This window comes from Varanus komodoensis, unplaced genomic scaffold (genome assembly GCF_004798865.1).
Source record: "Varanus komodoensis strain SLA01 unplaced genomic scaffold, ASM479886v1 scaffold19, whole genome shotgun sequence".
Classification (NCBI taxonomy): domain Eukaryota; kingdom Metazoa; phylum Chordata; class Lepidosauria; order Squamata; family Varanidae; genus Varanus; species Varanus komodoensis.
The window spans coordinates 9,271,864-9,285,370 of record NW_025335550.1 but is presented as its reverse complement, the minus strand read 5'-3'; the positions used below and the strand labels follow the sequence as shown (position 1 = coordinate 9,285,370).

Genomic DNA, 13,507 nt, shown 5'->3' with positions numbered 1-13,507 from the left:
CTCTAACGTTCCAGCAGTTCTGAAGGCTACAACCCAAGTTTCCTTGGGGTGAGCCTAGGGTCCAGACAGCCGGGCATGCTGTAGAAACGGTGGGATGCTGAAGACCAGGGGTGGAAAGGACCACTTAGGAGAAACGGATGCTTTCCTTCCTCATCTCCAGTGTTGTGCTTTTGTCTCCCTCTGACGCTGCTGCTCCAGGAGCCCTAGCAACAACCCTCAGAGATGCCTATTCTCTCCGGAGGCAGTGACCATGACTACAGCTTTGCTTCCTGCAATTCCCTGAACCACCTCATCCCCATCTCGGTGGTCGAGACACCTTCTGTCAAAGGGGTCCATTACCAAAGGGCTCGGAGGATTCACCACCCAGATCGGCTCCAGGCGGTCGACCTGAAGAGGGAGATCAAGGTCAACGTTGGTGGCATCAAGTACCTGTTGCCTTGGAGCACGTTGGATGAGTTTCCGTCCTCCCGGCTGAGCAAGCTGAAGTTCTGCAGCAGTTATGAGGAGATCCTCCAGCTGTGCGATGACTATGATGAGGACTCCCATGAGTTCTTCTTCGACCGGAACCCTGGCGCTTTTGGGATGATCGTCAGCTTCCTTGCGGCAGGGAAACTGATGCTTCTGCGCGACACCTGTGCCTTGTCCTTCCGGGAAGAGCTGAGGTACTGGGGCATTGAGGAATCCAACCTGGAGAACTGCTGTATCCGAAAACTCTTCCAGAAGGCCGAGGAGCTGGCGGAGGCCCGCAAGGAGGAGGAAATGCAGAGGGAAAGGGGGGCATCCTGCAGCCTGGAGGAGGAGACCAAATTTGGTCAGTTTATGAGCAAGCTGAGGGACATGGTTGATAACCCTCAGTCAGGCCTTCCAGGGAAAATCTTTGCTTGCCTCTCCATTCTTTTTGTGGCAACCACAGCAATTAGCCTTTGCATCAGCACCATGCCAGACTTAAGAGAAGAAGAAGACAGGGTAAGTTCCACGCCGCTCGTATCACCGCTGTTGACTCCGTGCTCCCCTCCCCTGCCGTTATCGCCCATCAGAGATGACGGACGGGATGTCCCTGAGCAGCATCCCAGGGGGATCGTCCCAGGGATCTCCAGGGTTCCCCCAGGAGGCGGGGCTTTGCACGAACCAGGTGGGAGATCTCCGTGGGCTAGACTGCATCTCTGAGCCAGGCGTTCCCCTCCCCTGCTGCAGGCCTGACGGAGAGGAAACCGGGCGGCGGAAGAAGAGGAGAGGGCTCGCCACCCTCCATTGTTTGCCATGGCATGGCCCACTTCTGTTTTCAGCCGCAGCCTACCCCTGCTATGCGGGGGGCAGGGAACGGGGGTCCTTGACAGCAAATGGAGGTGGTCTGCCCCAGCTAAGAGAGTGGGCCCCACATCTCAGCTGTGCCCCGGGGACTCGCTGCAGGCAGCGCGGGTGGTGGGGATGCCGCCATCGCTGCTTCCTCGCGCCACCTTGCAGTGTTCCGCTGAAGGCCCGCGAGGGGCTTTGGCAGGTGGCAGGAGATCCGACCCCTCCGAAGGCGCTTGTGTGGAAGCAGCACGTCCACATTGTGCCGGCAGCCTTGGCCCGGTTCACACAGGCCTGTCCTTACCAGATGGGGGAGGAGAAGCCGGTTCTCACGCCGGGGGTGCAGGGGTGGCTAGGCACTGCTTCGTCCATGCATGAGGTCCCAGCTGCAAACCCAGAGGGTGATGGCAGGAACTGGGCCGGGAGAAGCTGCGCCCAAACTCCCAAACAACCTCTGCAGCTCAGGCCAGACAATCCTGGGCCAGAAGGGCCAAATATCTGCCTAACAGAAGGGGTGGGAAGCACTAAGATGTGTTCTGCAAGACAGGGATGTTTATTCAGGGCATTTCTACGCCCCAGAGGGCTCAGGGCAGCCTGCGAGGGTCTCCTTCCATTTTATCCTCACAACAACCCTGCAAGGAAGAAAGGAGCAAGCGGTTGGGAACTGCCCACGTGAAGTCTGTGCTCAAGGGGATTTGAACTCGGGGCTCCTCAGTCTTGGTCCAGAATCTGAAATGTGCAACAACAGATAAAGCCCTATTAGTATTCATTAGAGTTATTTTTACATTTCTGTACCTCCTCGTAGCTGAAGCTTTCTGGGCAGCTAACAAGAATGCAGTCGCTCTAGGTCTTTGCCATGTACAAGGGCAGTGAAAGATGTGTGATTCCCGCAGAAATTATCATTTTTAGAGGCACCCAAATGAGCCCAATCAAAGAAAGGTTGGGTGATTTGCAGTGAGGAATAGAATCACGTCCAATGTGAGGACTACTTTTGCAAGGGAAGAAATGGAGAAAGGTCTTGGGGAAAAGTATTCAGCTAGTTGTAGCTCTTTGCCAGAAAGGATGTGATAAGATTTTGCTGATAAGAAACAGGGCTTAAAGTGCAATGCAGGTTGCTTTTAACCTTGGCTCAATCCAGGTTTGGAATATGAAATGCAGAAGAAACACTTTTGGATTCTAGTTTCCAACTGGTTGATAAGGAAGCAAAACATTCATCCCTCCATTTAACCTTTTCTCGGTTTTAATTGCACTGGAATGCAGAAATAGAATCAGTGCCCAGTCTAACAGAAGAATCCTATATGCAGAACAGAGTGCTTCTGAACATGAGGAGAGTGCCTTCTCCTACTGAGCCATTGAAATTTTGTTTGCTTCCCAGGCAAGGAATCACGTCAGTCCCAAGTACCCTTAATTTTGTTTTTGAAAAGTAAATGCCAAATGGAAGGATAGCCCTGAAGCTTTGCAGCCCGGAGACGGTTGCAAATTAATCTTTAAAAATGCATGCAAAAGAAAGCAGGAAAATGATGGAATGACAGGTGAGCAAAGGATAGTACAATGTCTTCTTGGAACACGTTAACATTATATCAATCCCCTTCGGACTCTCAATATGAACTAATAATTATAATTATATATAAAGTCCTGCATGATAAAGTAAGCCTAAATTCAACTACAGTATTTTTTGGTGTTTTTAAAGTGCCACAGGTGAAGTGATTATTGTTATTAAAGTAGATGTTTATAAGCCAACTTCAGACCAGGTTTACTCAGAAGTAAGTCATAATTGAAATTGATGAAATAGCCTAAATTAATGCCTAAATTAATGCCAGTCATGTCAGGAGTAAATTCCTTGAATTTTATAGGACTTAATCTCATGAAAGCATATATACAGGATTGCAGTCTTAAATTCCTAAAGAGTTTTTATTTCTTGGGAAGGGGGCAGTGGGTGGGTGGGAAATGCCTTCAAGATCAAACATACCTTCATGGAACAAACATTTGTATTTACTTTCATCATAGAAGAACTCTAACAGTTATGTCCTCATAAATATTTGTTTTATTCTATTTTCTCCAATTGCAACACAAGCGTTTTGCACCCAAATTACTTTTATGCTAAAAGGAACATCATCTAGGTATTTTCAATCAGACTTAAGTAGCGAGATAGAGAGAGAGATGGGGGGAAAGAGAGAAAGAACAGCTCAGCAAGAAGCATCTTGAATTGATTGTCTTACCACATTCAAAGGTTAAAGCACCAGCTAGTGATAATGCTCTTCTTAGCAACGCTGAATTTGTTCAGGATGTTGGCAATATGTTAGAAAGACTCTGCTCAAAATAACTTGTAAATGTTTTGACACCACGTGGCCTGCCTGTGTAGCAAAGGAAGGCATTCGCAGACGCCTTGCACCTTCAGCTTTAGGAAAGCGAACAAAACTGGCAAGGAAGAGAAAGAGACGAAATGAGGGCCGTGTATGCACGAACATGGCATTACTCTTTATGCGAATTAATGCAGAATAATTAGCAGCCCCCAGTTCTGTGCTTAAAAGCACCAATGCGCAGATTAGAATCGGCTTTCTAAGGTTGCCAGCTGACCCCAAAAGCAAAGGGGCAGGCCTGGTTAAAGCACCCTGAAAAGCAAAATTCGAAATCGCTTCATGCTGCAGAGAGAAAGGACTGCCGGCCTTCAGCAGACTGAAACACCCTGAATGGAGCAGCTGGCAACAACTGGCAAAGAACCTTCCCCGTTTTGCAGGCCTTTCGTGCCTCTGACCATGTACGTGAGAAGAGGGTGGATAAATGCTAAGAGTGAACTTGTCTGGTGTAAGGGAGCAGTCCCGAGGCACACTTAAGGAGAGGTAGGTCGTACTGAAATCCGAAATTCAGTGGGGAAGGGAGACCGTTCAGCTGCAGAGCACATGTCTTGCAAAACAAACGTCCCAGGTGCGATCTCAGGCACCTGCAAGTCCCTCTCGGAAACCTTTGCCGAGCTGCAGCGATTTTGTCTAGAGGATGCGACGTGAGATAGAGCAGTACTTGACGCAGTATAAGTAAGAGAAGGTTCCGACTAAAATCCATAAAGTGGTGCTTTGCATGGGGGTCTAACGATGGTGGGAAAGTCTCCTCTCTGAAGGAGGAGGGGCCCACATTGCAAAGCTCGATTCTCGGGCTCACCCTTCCCTGGCAACTTTGTCGGCTGGGAATGAGCACTGATGTCTCGTTCCCAAGGCGAAAGGCTCCGAAAGGGGGAGGAGGGTTGCTATCCTGCTGGTGAGACTTCAGGCCAGAGGAGGAGTGTTCATTAAAGACAGGGGCCCAGCTGTTCATATCTCGGGGCCAAATTTGGGGTGCTGTGGATTTCCATGCCCCCTTGGCCCTGCTCCTTTCTCCTAACCACCGTTCGTTTGGCACTTACCTCAGGCTTTCCCCGATTCTCAAGAATGTTGAGCCAAAATTGTATGTTTTGGCACACTACGAGCTCAGTGGGGCTTACTTTGGAGTGGACAAGCAGATATCTTGTTTGGAGCAGCCGAGGTGTGTTACAAATGCTGCAGGTGCCCCAGGAAGCCCTCTAGAAATGCAAAAACTCTTTGAGAAATTACTGCGTTTTGATTTGGACTGGGGGAGATAAAGGTGTCTCTCTGTGACACCTTCTTTCGACAAGGACACATAGTACTTGCAGCAGGGAAAAGGTGTGAGTAGAAAAAGGTCCCATAGATTTCCATCAGCTTGGTCCTCCATCAGATACAGAGCAGGGACCCAATCCAAGCTGCTTTTCCCAACCCAGCTAGTTCTGATTCTCTCGGGTTTCTCAGTGCAGCAACTGGGCTGTTTGTTCCTTGATTCTTCGATTGTGTGGTCCTGAGGTCTTTGCTGCAGCCCCTTTGGACACCCTTTGGACATATGTACACCTCACGTGGTATTTGCCAGGCTCCCTGGCTTTTATTTTACTGAATATTTTAATTTTTTGAAGAAAAGGCAAGGTAGTGAGTGTGCTCCAAGACCATCTTTATTTGGGTTCGGGGGGGGGGGGTTGTGCCTTGGAGTGCATACCTCATCTTTGCTTTGTACTTTGATTCTCGAGCAAGTTGCTTTTCTTGAAATCTCACCTGTTTGCCTTCTGGAAAATGAGTGTTTTGGGGACTGGCAGAGCCCACGCTGTGGCTGCCATTTTGGGTGAGCACCCACAGAACTCTCTCAAAATGCCACATGCTCAGGAGGGTTGGAGATCCCTGAAATATGTCATTCAGTTGTGTGTGATTCCTCCAAGCAGTTAAGAATTCAAAGAAGGAGAAAGCAAAGCTGTGCATGTCATCTTTGTCATCGCAGCCCCGCTTGTGCCTTTAATGATAGCTTGGTCTGCAGAACTCAATGGGTGCGTCTCTGAACATCTTGGAGATGAACGTTCTCATGGGATAATGTTGACAAAACTAACCGCAGCCAAAGGGTTGTGAGGAGGAGGCCATAAAATGGCTGGGAAGTCTCCCGCATTACTGCAGAATTGGCTGAGTCCTTGAGTACAGATGGCTCAACCATCAATCGGATTTTGCTCTTGTAGTTACTGTCTAGTAACATACTGGCTGTTGCCAAGCCAAAACTTCAACCAGCCAGAATTTGGGATCTCATTGTGCTGCAGAAATTCTGGAAGAGTCTCCTAAAACTCTCCTGGGAGGGGAGGTATACATCTGTCGGTTCTAGAAATAGACTGGATGCATCTCTCTCTCCAGTAGAAATGGGATGGTTTTAAGAGGGGTTCTTGATGACTGCTGGCCGTCATCATGAACGCCTTGTGGCTGTCGGTGTCCACCGGCTGCCACCATCACCAGGAACCCCCTCCAGGATCAGAGCTGAGATGCTGGGGACCCAAATGGCCACTCTGGCTGGACAAGCTCCTGCATCTACCAGGACTTTTCTTTCGTGGTGCTGCTGGATGAGTGTTATTAAAGTTGGGCTTTGAGGACAGCCATGAGGGTCAGCAGTGGTGCCACCATGGGGTTGGCTGCAGATCCGGATCCAGACCCAGCTGCCTGGCCCATTGCTTGGGGCTGGTGCCAGGGGTTGGCACAGCTGCCTCCCCTTCTCCCCCCCGCCCCCTCCTGCTCATTTGTCCCCTCCGACTAAGTGCCCGGCGAATGGCTGCAGCAGTCTCTGCTCTCATCACCCTCTTACATTGGGCATCTGTGTGAACTGGCCCCCACGGGGGAGGGTATGCCAACTGATCGGAGTGCCTGCTGCCAACCCACTGAAGGATGGGGTCTCTTCTTCAGACAGAGCCCTGGGAGCCTCTTCCACCTCCAGGGACACACTCAGCTTCGGAGAAGCTCTCGGGGGTTGCATCCCGGTGATGGGCAGAGCTGAAGCAGGAGGGGTGGGAATCAAGCAACATTCTGGGGCCGAATAAGAATAACAAGCTCAGTTTAGCTTCGAGCACTTCAACCAGCTGGAAGGCAGGGAAACTGTGCAGCAGCTGGGAAGCAACCAACCCATCAGCTGGGGGAAAGGCTGAGGGCTAGACTGGGAAACGGGGGGGCCAGAGGCTCCCCCCCACCCTCTGCTTCAGGCCCATTCTGTAAGGTGGCAATGCACTTGGGAGGGAAGTCTCTAGACCTGCCTGGAGAAGGTGGGATGGAAACCCAGACTTCAACCTGCTTGCAAAACACCTGCTCTTCCACGGAGTGACAGGTGCTACCTGAAAGGACCATAGATGTCTCCTCCTTCCTCCAAGGAGCTCAGGGTCATCCATGTAGCTTCCTCCTCCTCCTTAAAGCAGCCCTGTGAGGTGGACCAGAAGAAAGAATTAGTAACTAGGCAAAGGTGACTCAGAAAGTTAACTGGCTGGATGGGGGTTTGAGACCAAATCTCTCTGGCCATCGCTGAACACGCAAGGCACTTCAAACACCAAGTGCTCCTATGTCATTGACAGATCTGTGCATCGGGACTTTCCCAATGGCCCATCCTGCTACCAATTTTGTTTTCTGCCCTGAAACCAAAATGAGTTCAAAGAACCCTTTTCCCTTAAGCATAAATCACGTTCTCATGACAGGTCATAGCCCTTAAAATCAGGCCCCTGTGTTCTTCAGGGGAGGCAGCTGCGCAGCGTTTGCTGTTAAATGGCGTTGCTAAACAAAACCTACTCAACGATCCATAAAGCAATGCCTGTGTTCTCAACGTGAGCACCTGGATTCATTATTCCGGCAGGAGACGCAAGGCAGGGTCACTTGCATAAACTTCAGCAGTTTTACAGCCTTAGACGCAAATGCCAACGCGATTCCTTGGGATTAGTTTCGTTTTTTGTTCTTCTCTCAAATTCTTGCCTTGAGTGGCTTGATTTAACAAGAGCCTGGCTTAATGATTCAGATAAGAACAGCACTGCTGAAAGGGTGAGTCAGCAACCCCTTTGGCCGAAAAGCATTCGGCGGATTTTGATGAGTCCTGTTTGTGAGGTGGGGAGGGCACAGATGCATTCTGCCTCAAAACTGTTGACTTCTTAGGCATGTAATTCCAGCAATTTCTTATCTAAAGCCAGAATTTACTCTAGTCTACTGCTAAGTTGATCCATCTGATTTAGGTATCAATTGCAGAAATGAAACGAAACGAAACAAAACTGACCATGCAAAAATTCATCCATGTGAATCGGTGAGCAAATTTTAACTTCCAGGTATCAGCTTGATGTACAGACACGAAAACTTTCCCTCATGCAAGCTGTACCATTTAGGAATAAAGGCCATCACAGTTCAAAAGAAAAATAACTCCAGTGTATAAAGAAATAGAAAGGCAAATACTTTACTAATTAAAAGAGTACCTCTTGATGTTGATGGAAATCTCTTAGCGGCCGTCTTGGGTGGCTGGGATGGAAGAAGGACCCTTTCTGAGAGGTTCCTACTGCACATCCCAGTCCAAACCAGACCATGGCATGACCTTCACTTCTTCATGGTCGAGACAGATCAGTGTGTCCTGATTGCCGCATAAGACGATTATGAGGAATCCAGTATCAGATGAAGTTCGCTCTGTGCTTTTGCTTTGGTGTTAATTGGAGTGGAAGGGATTACAGTGAGGCAGGGCAAGCGCATGAATGAAAAGGGACCCTTCCAAAGCCGACATCCCACCATGTTGTACAAAGTGGGCTTTAGCCCCCGTGTTCCTCATGAATCTGTTAGAATCAAGCGGCCGTGCTGGTGTGGAGAGCTACCTTTCCGTGATGGAGGAGAAGCCTATCAATAAATGATGGAGAAGAAGGCTATCTTTAATTCTTCTCCTTCTTACCCAGCCTTCTCTCTGAACAATCTTAATTAGAAGTGTTTTGCAAATTTTCTGAATTTAGGAAGCGTTGCCCAGCTCAGTTCCTCTGCCATGGAAAACTAGGAAGGTGCAGAGATGTTCAAAAGGATGTTCTGTGTATTAACTGAGAGTAGTCACTGCCAGGGTACGACTCGGGTCCTTTCGAACTCTACCTGGAACTGCAAAGGACTGAAACCGGGACCTTGTGTATGCAGAGCATGAGTGTTACTCTGTACTCACACCTCTGTCTTTCAGGAAGCAGCAGTGTTGGTCTCTTTATAGAACCCCCTGAAAAGCGTCTGAGTTTTCATTCAGCACAGTTCTCTTTCAGTCTTCATTTCTGCTGCACTGCGGTTGCCTCAGTTCTTGAATTTCAAGCAGAACCTTGCAACGGTGTCTAACTTTAGTCAACCGAACAGTAGCAGCCCAGTTTGTAGATCTGCTGTTGGAAGCTGTTGCTTTTGCTCATGTGATTTGTTGCAGATGTCATGAATCTTAACGGATTTGCACTGCATATCTTTGCCATTTTGCTGGTAATCTTTGCTTTGGAAGGGCAGGTACTGCAGTAAAGGGGAGGCTGTCGGCAGTGGCACACCTAATCTGTGAAAGGATGGATCTGCCCTCATTTTTAAAAAGGGAGTTTGCTTTTAAAATTAGGGGACTAAACTGTCTGTGTGTTGAGAGCACAAAGGGCAAAAGTATAGTTAGAAAATAGGAAACAGAATGCCCACAGAGGAAGAGAAGAGATGCCAAAGAGATGGCGGAAGACTTAACTGAAGGTCAGGGAATTTGGGGAAAGGAATTGAGATGAAGGGTGAACAAGGAACCACCCTCTTGACTGGTTGGTGCCAGGAAGGGAAATGGCATTTTTTAGGACCAAGCCTGGAACAGAAGTTGGGAATGATGGAGAAAAGAGGAAAGAAGAAACTGAGAAAGACTCAAAGGTGCCGAAAGTGAAGAATGGGATTAGAGAGGGGGAGGGGGAGGGGGGTATTTCTTGCATGAATAAATGTGGCCTAAGTGACGACAGTTTTGGACTGGGACTTGGGAGATCTGAGCAACTATGACATTCAGCCCAACTCACCTCACAGGGTTGTTGTAAGGATAGAATAGAGAGGAGGAGGAGGAGGAAGAGAAGGAGGCGGGGCTAAGCTACCTTGAGTTCCTTGCCAGAGGAGAAAAAGGCTGGGTATAAATATAATGCATGCACACATAATTATTTCCCGAATAAATAAATCAAATCATTATGTATTACAAAGACACACGGGGTATATTTATCCGTGTGTATTTTTACTACCCTGTGATGCATATAATTTTTGTGGGGTGCATGTGTGCATCTATCCATTCCAACCCTAAAGCCAATTCCTATTAGCATTCTTTCCTCAATAAACCTTTGACTTCACGGGCGCCTTTCCCTTTGGGTTTTCTGCCCAGTGTCCAACCACCAACCCCATTCTCCGTCTGAGGCCCAATGGGGATTAAATCTGGTTCGGAAGAGGCAGCTGGGGAGGTGAAGGAGAGGTTCCCCTCTGGGGAGGTTCCTTCATGGCAGCAGGAAGGAACTCCAAGGGGCGGGGGAAGCAAAACCGAGTGCCACAAGTTATTTTGCTTGTTCTCTCCTCCACTTTCAGAACAGGGCATTTTTGCTCTGCAACAGATGCGGAGGGAGACATTTTTACATTCTTTTTCTGTGCAAGCATTTTCCCTGGAGGAGTTATGTGAAGATCTAAATGGAAGCAGGTGGCTGGTAGGAGGGTGAATCACAAGATAAAGAAATGTTTATTACCCAGGCTGAGCCAAGGGACAGTCCCCCAGAGGCTCCTGGGAAGTGGCGTTCTCCGTGGAGAGGCCAAGATGCCCGACAGGAATCCCCAGTTTAAACACCAGGTGATTCTCCTCATGACTTGCGCGTGGTCCTCTGTTGGAGGCAGGATGCTGAAGAGGCTAGCTGAGCACGATGGCGGCATCCTGTGGGATTCAGTCGCAGGAAGCCAAGTGGTGCTGAGCTTGTCTTTTTTGCCACCTCCTGTGAATCTGTCCTGGGCGGGACCCTTCCAGCCTTCCTTTTGATTCCAAAGTGTAAGACAGTCCTTCGAAGGGCAGCTCCATTACTGAATTGCCACAGATAAGAGAACAGTTTGGATGCTAAATAACCTTATGGCCAAAGTCAACCTGCTTCTGTAAAGAACTGAATCCAAACTGGACATGTCTCCTCAGTCTTTCCCTTCAGGAAAGCTTCTGGCTCCACACGCAGGGTGGCTTGCTGCAGGAAAGCCGGAAGGTGCAAGTGGTCCTGATGGTCCTTACAGGGTTGAGGACTGGCTCTCTAGACTCCCTCTCCCATCAGCTCCATCCAGCAAGGCCATCCGACAGCAGTAACTGGCACTCGAGTCCAACAACCTCTAGAGAATGACAGGTTCTCCATCCCTACACAATCCAGAGGTGAGCAGAAAGCAGGTATCCAACGTGTGTGGAACTCCACCTCCCAAACATCCTGGCTATTGGCCATTCTGGGAGTTGAAGGACCGAACATCTGGAGATCTTCCTTCGGCTCACCCCTGCCCACGGGAGCATTGCTCAGCCAGCCCACCATGTTGATTGTGCCCGGCTGCCGGTCTCTCTGGCAGAGGCCCCCTTCAGGACAGCTGGTTTTGAACCAGCTGGGATAATGAAGGAGGCATTTTCTGCATGCGAACCAGCTGCCTTGCCGGCAACTCCATAAGCCAACCTTGTTTGTCCAGGTAGCTCAACCTCCAAAGAGGAGTTCTTTACCTGAGCTCTTGGAGATGAGGTGATGAAGATGACGATGGCCATCTTTGCCTTACGCAATCAAAATCCTTCAGTGCAGAGAGTTACAATGTCAGCGATAGGAGAGGGCTCAGTGAACCGCTGCCGCATTCTCCCCTCTTGCTAGAGAGAGCAGTTTTGGATCGAATGCAGGACCCTCAGCGAAGAATGGCGTTTCGGCCTCTGCAGTCTCTCTCTGACCTCTTTACCTGCCTCTGTCTCCGCAGCAGGAGTTGCAGTTCCGTGCATTCACACTGCCTTCCTTTCTCTTCTGCCCCCAGGGCGAGTGTTCCCAAAAGTGCTATTACATCTTCATCATAGAGACCATCTGTGTGGCTTGGTTCTCACTGGAGTTCTGTCTTCGATTCATCCAGGCAAAGAACAAGTGCCAGTTTTTCAAAGGGCCACTGAACGTGATCGACTTCCTGGCCATCTCTCCCTATTACGCTTCTCTGATTGTGCTGGACGACGAGGCCGCGGAGAACGAAGAGGGCGGCCGGCCGAGCAGCAACTCGTACCTCGAGAAGGTGAGCTTGGTGCTACGGGTCTTACGTGCCTTGAGGATACTGTACGTCATGCGCCTTGCCCGGCACTCCTTGGGCTTGCAGACGCTGGGCCTCACCGTGCGGCGGTGCGCCCGAGAATTTGGCCTGCTTTTGCTCTTCCTGTGCGTGGCCGTCACCTTGTTTTCCCCGCTGGTCTACCTTGCGGAAAACGAATCCGGGAAGGTCCTGGAGTTTACCAGCATCCCCGCCTCCTATTGGTGGGCCATTATCTCCATGACGACGGTGGGGTACGGGGACATGGTCCCAAGGAGCGTCCCAGGCCAGATGGTGGCCCTGAGCAGCATTCTCAGCGGCATCCTCATCATGGCTTTCCCAGCCACCTCCATTTTCCACACGTTCTCCCATTCCTACTCGGAGCTCAGGAAGGAGCAGGAGAGGCTGCAGTCGCGGATAAGGAGAATGAACGATGCCAACATGTCCGGCGAAAGCGACACCCTGAACGAGAGCGAGAGCTTCACAACCGACGCCACCGGCTCTCCCATCAAGTACATTTACAAGGGATAGCGCGCATCCTGCGGCGGAGTGTGGTTTTTAAAGATCTAGTCCATGTACTGCAATGCTCAAAGCAGAGATGTAGGAGCGTGCTTGCAATTCACCATTTCCAACGCAACTGCTTCTGCAAAAGCCTGCCCGGATAGGAGAAGCCAGGCTAGGAAGAGTGGAACTCAGCAAAGGCTGCCGCTGAGGCGGATCTGGCCCCCAGACGGAGAAATGCACCGAGCTATGGCCTGAAGCTACGAGCGCTGAACTGCAGGGCTGCAGGCCAGACTGCCCTGCCCAGGGACCCAGTCTTGCTCACACGGCCCTCTGGACCCATTAGAGGTCCCAAGGCTTTTCCAGGGCTTATTTTACCCCATCCTGAAGGCCAAAACACCCCTCCTTAAGGCTCAATTACCAGAGAGAAGACTCTTGAGCTAAATAAAATATGCTGGCTTTATTTTGGGGAGGGGGCGGTTTCAGTAGTGTTGACCCCGTAGTCTTTGGCCTTCAGCTCCTCCTACCACTGGAATCTGAGCCCTGAGGGATTCTCCAGAAGTGAATTTGACCCCCAGGCTTAAAGAGTTCCAATGTCCCTGCCCTAAATCACCCCGGAGAGGTCAGCTAAGCAAGGGCGAGGCAGTTACTCCAGTTAGAAGAGAAGAAATACATTTCTACCCAGCAAGGGCTGCTAAGGGTCACTTCCAGATGAGGTACTTAGGGGCCACTTCCTGCCTTATTCACAGACTTCTATGGGGCCAGGAAGGTTCCAGATATTGCCATCTTCCATTGGTAACCCCGCTGTGTCTTCCCGCAGCTTCTTCCACCTTTTTCTTACCAGGAAAGCAAAATTCCGTGAAGGAAGAGAAGACAGAACTGTTTGTGTTTTGATAAATAGCAATAGAACCTTTCTCTCTGGAGGAATCCAGCCAAACGTACAGCAAAAGTGGGCACGGATCTCAGTGGCAGAATTAGGGTAGAGTAGTGGTCTGAGGAAGCACATAGATTCTTGACAAAGGAAGATACAGGAATTTCATTAGCATTGAAGACAAAAGGGCTTATAGCATAAAAAATGAACAACCCGGGTGAACAGGACACTTTTGGAGGAATAGCTCAATGAGCTA

General features: G+C 49.8%; 1 protein-coding gene across 1 annotated transcript; it reads left to right on the top strand.

Annotated features, from left to right (window-relative positions):
* The first annotated feature begins 222 nt into the window (after positions 1-222).
* KCNG4 (potassium voltage-gated channel modifier subfamily G member 4) lies at positions 223-12,410 on the top strand. The gene is made up of 2 exons (XM_044427948.1): positions 223-966; positions 11,622-12,410. The coding sequence occupies exons 1-2, from the start codon at positions 223-225 to the stop codon at positions 12,408-12,410; spliced, it is 1,533 nt and encodes a 510-aa protein (XP_044283883.1).
* The last annotated feature ends 1,097 nt before the right edge of the window (positions 12,411-13,507 follow it).